The 6,754-nt window shown below is 32.7% G+C and overlaps 1 protein-coding gene across 1 annotated transcript; it reads right to left on the bottom strand.

Moving 5' to 3' along the window:
- Positions 1-1,765, bottom strand: N7525_005231 (uncharacterized protein; the record flags this gene model as incomplete). The annotated part of the gene is given in 6 exon segments (XM_061213330.1): positions 1-197; positions 210-371; positions 479-531; positions 1,421-1,452; positions 1,472-1,584; positions 1,660-1,765. 6 exon segments carry the CDS (start codon positions 1,763-1,765, stop codon positions 1-3), a joined length of 663 nt encoding a protein of 220 aa, XP_061070351.1.
- Between the last annotated feature and the right edge of the window lie 4,989 nt (positions 1,766-6,754).

The raw sequence follows: 6,754 nt of genomic DNA, 5'->3' as shown, positions 1-6,754 counted from the left end.
TTAGATCTCTATAATCTCCGAGGACTCGATAGATTGGTAGGGGGGTTCGATAGGACGGAAGGATTCGATTAGACGGGAGGACTTAGTGCGATAGGAACCGGTTAGACGGGAGGACTTGATTAGATAGGAGATCTCGGTAGGAAAGGGGTAGGATATAATCTCTTTAGTGGATTTAAGCGAGCTGGATTTAGTGTATGCTATTTAACTACTTATTTTATAAGTTGAATTTGCTACTATTAGTGAGCTGCTAATAGGGAAGGGGTTGGAGAAGGTGTCACTTCCTATCTTATTAGTGTAGGTTCTAGTAGAAGCGGGTAATTCACTAGGTGGTATATATACTACTATATAGACTACGGAGGAGAGAACTGTTGCTATATCTAGCGATCTAGGGTCTCTCTCCTATCTCTTAAAGCTTGCACCCTATTTTCTAGTGTATCCTATATAGTTTCTATGTTGTAGAATATCTCTATATTATCACTATTAAACGAAGCTTCTTCTTCTACCCCCGTAAACCGGTGCTCTTCCCCTAAGCTAATATACTATCCGGTATCTGTTAAACCGAGGTCTTTAGCTACCTATCTGGCTATTTTGAATAGAGCTTTTCCTAGTTTAAACTATATCTTCGGAGTTATAATATCGGTAGTCTCACTAATTTAAAAGTTAGTAGCACTATTATAGGTCTTCGGTGTTTTTAGCTCCTAGAAAATAACGTCTCTATAAATTGTCACCTTTTTAGTCTTAGGGTTATAGATCCGAAAGTAGTGTCTATTATCACCCTTATAGCCTATAAGAAAACTAATCTATACACGAGGGTCTATTTTTATACCCTATACTCTAGTCTCTTTAGCTTAGTATACGTATACCTTCGAGTACTATATATAAAGGAATAATAGATTAGTAGTGGTCTTATCTCCTCGGAGTCCTATTGCCTTTCTCTAGGTAAGAATTAGAGCTTCTTTCTTACCTAAGCGAGCTAAGCGGTTAATAACGTACGTAGTAGTATAGTATACTTCCGTCTATAGCTCCTTTAGTATACCCCCGTTAATATATATAGTCCTAGCTATCTATATTATATAGTGACCGCTAAACTCGGCGATACTATTTTATTCGTATATATAAGCTAACGAAGTGCTAATAGTTAGGTTTTTCTCTTTTACCCACTTCTAGAAGTGTAGGGATTTAGTCCCGTTATTATTTAAAATCTCTACTCTATTAGGTAGTATCTAGTATAATTCTTAAATATCTTAGCCTATAAGATTAGTGTAGGTGACGCTTTACCCTTCTTTATAATATAGATCGTTATATAAAAACGAGAAGTATTATTAGTGATAATTATTATATACTTACGGTCTTACTTCCCTATCTTACTTAGTCCTTTTAGTTTATAAAGGTATAGATTAATATATACTAGCTAGCTAACCTTAGTCGCTCTAGCTTATTTCTCTCGGGAGACTATCTTTTTAGACTTTACTTTATAGTATAGTTTATAGTTAAAACACTCTATACTAATATCTTCTCCTAATTTATCTTTATTAATCCGACCTTTATAGCATCCTATATAACCGAGACGCCGATATATAAGCTCTACTAAGATTAATATATAGGAAATAGCTCTATTTGCTTACTACTATAGTCTAGACTACTAATTTATTATCTAACTTTTATAAAGAACTAGATTTAGCTTATCTACTAATTTAATAAAAGGGATATTTATACTAACGAAGGTATATCCGATCTCGGTCTTATTTTTATCCCGAATAATCATATTATCTAGGTTCTATAAGATCCCTTTTTGCTAGCGGATTGCTAAAAAGCTAAGTAGATTAAACCTATTTCCGGGTTTATAGAGACATTACACTTATAGTTCGTATCTAGATCTATCTAGTCTCCGGATTAGAAGTATAATATCACTAACACCTTCTACTCTTACTCTCTATCCTACGCTAGAATCCTAACCTAGACCTTTATCTAATTTATATACTTTATAAGAAATGAATAGATATCTATTTAAACAGATATACTATAAAGAACTAGAGTCTAAAACCTAGTCTACTCCCGTACGAAGCTATCGGGATAGTATAGAAACTACTAATCTAGCTAGTCCTATCTCTTCTTATTAGTCTAAAACCGGTTATTCGTATTAAACTAGATCTATCTCGGTCTCTATAATTGCTATACCACTAAAGTTATACTCCCTAGCTAGCTTTAATAACGATACTAACAAAGCTATAGCGTTAAAATTGGCCTACCGTGTTTTCTCCGTTAGTTTACTAGTAAGCTACTAGTCTTTATTCTTATTAAAGATCTTATTATTATAGAATTTCTAATACTAAAGACCTAGTTTTAGCTTCTAGTTTAGTGGTCGATTCTTATAGTCTAGATAATAGCAGATTTTAGTATTATAACCCTACGTATTATAGTAAGAATAGGCGCTATTAGCTATACGCTAGGTTTTATAATTTTTCTATTCTTCGATATACTTCTTAGCGTATTTACCTAGCGGCGGTATATTTATAAGCTTATCTTTCTTTCTATCTAATATCGATATCGATACTAGTTAGCGGGAAGCTTTTAGAGCTTTTATTACACTAGCTCCTATTCCTCTATTAACCCCTAGCGCTTTAGCCTTATTATTTATCTTAGTGTAAATCTTAAGATAGTCCGTTATAGAAATCTCTATTACTAGGTCCTTAATGTTTTTTATCTTATTAGTCTTAATCTCGATAGTATTTTTTATCTCCGGGACTTACTCTAGTTCCGATATTATAATAATAAGCGCTATATACGGATAAAGCTTTACTTTTAAGTCGTTTATAGCTTTAAACCGCTACTTCACTCTATTAATAAACTCTATTATAGTGGTAAACTCGGTTCGCTATATCCTAAATAGCTTTATTATTACTATACTTAGAGTAGTGTAACCTTCCCCCTATATATATAGTTTTAACTAATATATAAAGTTATCTACTAGTTCAATTCTCTCTCTAGAGTTAGTAAGGTTATTAGTAATATCCGGGTTAATACACTACGTTAGTTATCCTACTACCTAGATTGAAAGTGTAACCTAGTCCTCGGTATTCTCTATATCTATATCCGGTCTCTCGATATTCTTATTAGTTAGCCTATAAAGGTGATATCCCCGGAGAATCTTATACACTCCGTTATACTAGTTATCGAAGTCTTCCTTATTTTTTAACGGCGGCTCTAGCTTATATAGTATAAAACTACCAATTTTTAGGAGCTTATCTACCTATATTCTATTCGTCCTAACTATATCTAGATAGGTATACTAGTCTTTAGACTTTACTACACCTCTACTAATAGTAGGGGTGTTATTATTACCCGCACTAATAGCGGTGCTATTGTTATTGTCTACGTCCTCTATCCTTCCCGGATCTCTTGACGCTTATATTTACCGACGTGATTTATCGATTTAATGGTTGATTATCTTCGGCAAACTAGCCGAATTAAGGTATAAATGATATCTTCGACCTGATTAGTCGAATTAGAATGTATGAAAAGGGTGATCCTCGAACTAGGATATCGTCCGACGAATCAAAAGGTGTAAAAAGATGAAAAAGTGGTCCCAACTAGGCGCAAAAGGCTGTTTTTGTGGGGTAAAAACTCTGATTTATAGGTTATGTGGGTCCCAAATTTAGCGATCCACCCCGCTGCACGCCTATCCGCGACTCTCTCTACACGGAATAGGTGAATTTTTGGATGAAAATTAGATCGTTGTAATCTGCTCTTCTTGTTGATGAAAGGTAATGAAAGCTCTGGGAAAGAGAAAGGGTCATAACCTGGTGAGACTACAACTAGTAGGCTCAGAGAAGCAGAAGGGAGAGGGTTGTATTAGGGAGGGAGGAAGCGAGCTCCCACTACAGCTATCTACTACCAGAGGGTGAGGGCCTAGACCCACATGTGGGGTCTCACCACAACAATTCTATACCTTAAAGATATAGCCGTTTTCTCCTTTATAACTAATTAGATATCCCCGGAATACTCGTACTCCTAACTTCTCTAACTAAACACGAGTCTCTCTTAAAATATAGATAAAAATAAGGAAGACCCTACTGTTACAGCGGTTTCCCTACAACTACAGGGGTTAGTCTAAATTAGGATTTGTCTCTCTTGGCATCCCATTTTTAATACTAGTGCCATTTATTATGGTATATACCACCGTAGTAAAAAACACAGCACCCCAGCCACCTTAGCCACATAGTACTTTGATGAAATTAATTAATTGATCTGATCCATACCTCTATTAAATCATATGATCTATATAGGGCTAATTTACTAGGGTTATTAGAGCACTCTATATATATTAGTAAATCTATCCCCGTTATAAATAGCTTTATTTTTAACTGCATTTTTGACTGTATTTGTGACTATATTTTCGACTACATTTTCGACTGCTTTTTTAACTGCTTTTTATCTATTTAAGATATCTTTAATAGAGTATACCCCTAATCCTAATCCTCCGAGCGAATATTTTCTTATCCTATTTATACTACTAGATTAAGCTATTTCTCGGTCGGAAATAACGGATTAATATAAATTAACTCTCTATAATTAATATACACCTTTTAGATACTTAAAAACTGCACTTTTAGGGGTGCTAGTGCGGTGGAATTAATAGTCGATACGGGGTGCTAAGGCTCCCCCCTTTAATAAATCTGCACCTCTCCCACTTCTATAACTACTTTTTAAACCTCTATTTCTCTATCAAAATCGCATTAATTACTCTATAAAAAATACTAGTATACTAAGAATTAAATGCTCTTTTCAATGGTATCAATTTTATATTTTTACTATAACTAAATTACCTCCTATAATTCACCTATATTATGCTCTAATAACCCTAGTAAATTAGCCCTATACAGATTATGTGATTTAATAGAGGTATGGATCAGATCAATTAATTAATTTCATCAAAGTACTATATGGCTAAGGTGGCTAGGGTGCTATGTTTTTTACTACGGTGGTACCATAATAAATGGCACTAGTATTAAAAATGGGATACTAAGAGAGACAAATCCTAATTAGGACTAACCCCTGTATTTATAGGGAAACGGCTATAACAGTATTGTCTCCCAAAAATAATTACTCCCTATATACGAAGGTGCTTTAGATTAACCTTCGTTTCTCCTATACTAAGATAAGGTCTTACTACTAGATAATAATTAGGGTCTTACCTATTTTAGGGTTTACTAGGCGGTTATAAATATAAATAGCGGTATTTATATAAAAAGGCTAGAGAGAGTCTAGAAGCTTAGTATCTATATTTATTGTCCTCTATATTTAGTTAATATAGCCTCTTATACGCTCCGCTATACTATTAGACTTAGGTATATATATAGGTATAAGTTTAAAAATTATTCCCTTACTCTCCCTCTATATCTAGAATTTATAGAATTCGCTTCCTCTATTAATACGCTAGATAGCTAGGTATCTACTATAGAGAAGCTTCTACCGCTTATAGAATTTAATTATATATTCTATAATCTTATCTTTAGTACGAAAATAGGGGCCCTTAGTATATCGGGTATAGTTATCTATAATAGGAATCTAATATTTCTCTCTACTAGATCTAGGGGGATTTATAGTCTAGATATTAGTATAAAATTTTATACTAGGCTTTTTAATACGTTATTATTTATCTCTTAAGATCTATTTCTTCGCTTTCCTAAGCTAATATACTTTATAATTAAAGTTATAGAGCTTAACTTAGTTATCTTTATTAAGAAGAATAGTATCCGCTAAAGAAGCTTTAATATATAGTTTACCGATATATCCTAGACGTCTATATATTTTATATATAGAGACTACCTTACTAACTCTATTAAAGTCTTTATCTTTATCGTTAGACTTAGAGCTAGAGTTAGGCTTATAAAAATATATCTTTTAGACCTTAGTTAAAATCTCTATCTTTATATTTTCTTTCTTTATATCTTTAGCTTCGCTTTTTACTTTATAAAAAAGCGGGCCGTTAATCTATAGAAGTCCGCTAACCTTCTTTACTAGGCCGACCTCCTCCCGGTTTATACGTATAAGCTTTAATATAATCGGGTTATAATAAATCCTATAATCTACTTTTAGTTTCTACCTTTCGAAAATAAGGTCTTCTATAAGGTAGTAGTATATCTTTACTAGATAACCTTTAATACTATAATAGGGATATTTATAGCTATTAATATACTATAGTTATTAGTTTCTTTATTATTCCGCCTACTAGTCGATAGTCTTACCTTTTACTAGACCGTTTTTAAAGAAAGATAACGTTTCTCTCTCTATTTTTATATCTATCTTAGTATCTAACGAAGTATTATATCCGCCGCTATAGCCTTTTCTACTATAACTATATCTCTATCTACTACCGCCACGCTAGTTCTCTATCTTCTATATTACGTTTACTATAGTAGAAGTATCTAATAAAGTAGGTATATTATAAGCTTCTATAATTAGCTTTTTATATAAGTTATTAAAATCGTCTTTTATAATACTCTCTAGAATAGTATCCTTTATTATCTAGTAGATAAATTTTACTAAATCTAGTTCTCCTTTAAGATTATAAAGTATAATAAATATTATACCGAAAGGGTACGGCTCTACCTTATATAGGTCTAGTTAGTTATACTATATCTAATACGCTATAATATAGGTATTAGCGCTAGAGAAATCTAATCTCCGGATCTTATAAAACTTAATAACTTTACGTCTAATATTATCTATAATTTCTATACTATAAATAAGA

The sequence above is a fragment of the Penicillium rubens genome (assembly GCF_028828025.1).
Source record: "Penicillium rubens strain IBT 27055 chromosome Unknown utg000002l_segment0_segment0, whole genome shotgun sequence".
Taxonomy (NCBI): domain Eukaryota; kingdom Fungi; phylum Ascomycota; class Eurotiomycetes; order Eurotiales; family Aspergillaceae; genus Penicillium; species Penicillium rubens.
Note: the sequence above shows the minus strand (reverse complement) of the source record. Positions and strands in the feature narration are given on the sequence as shown.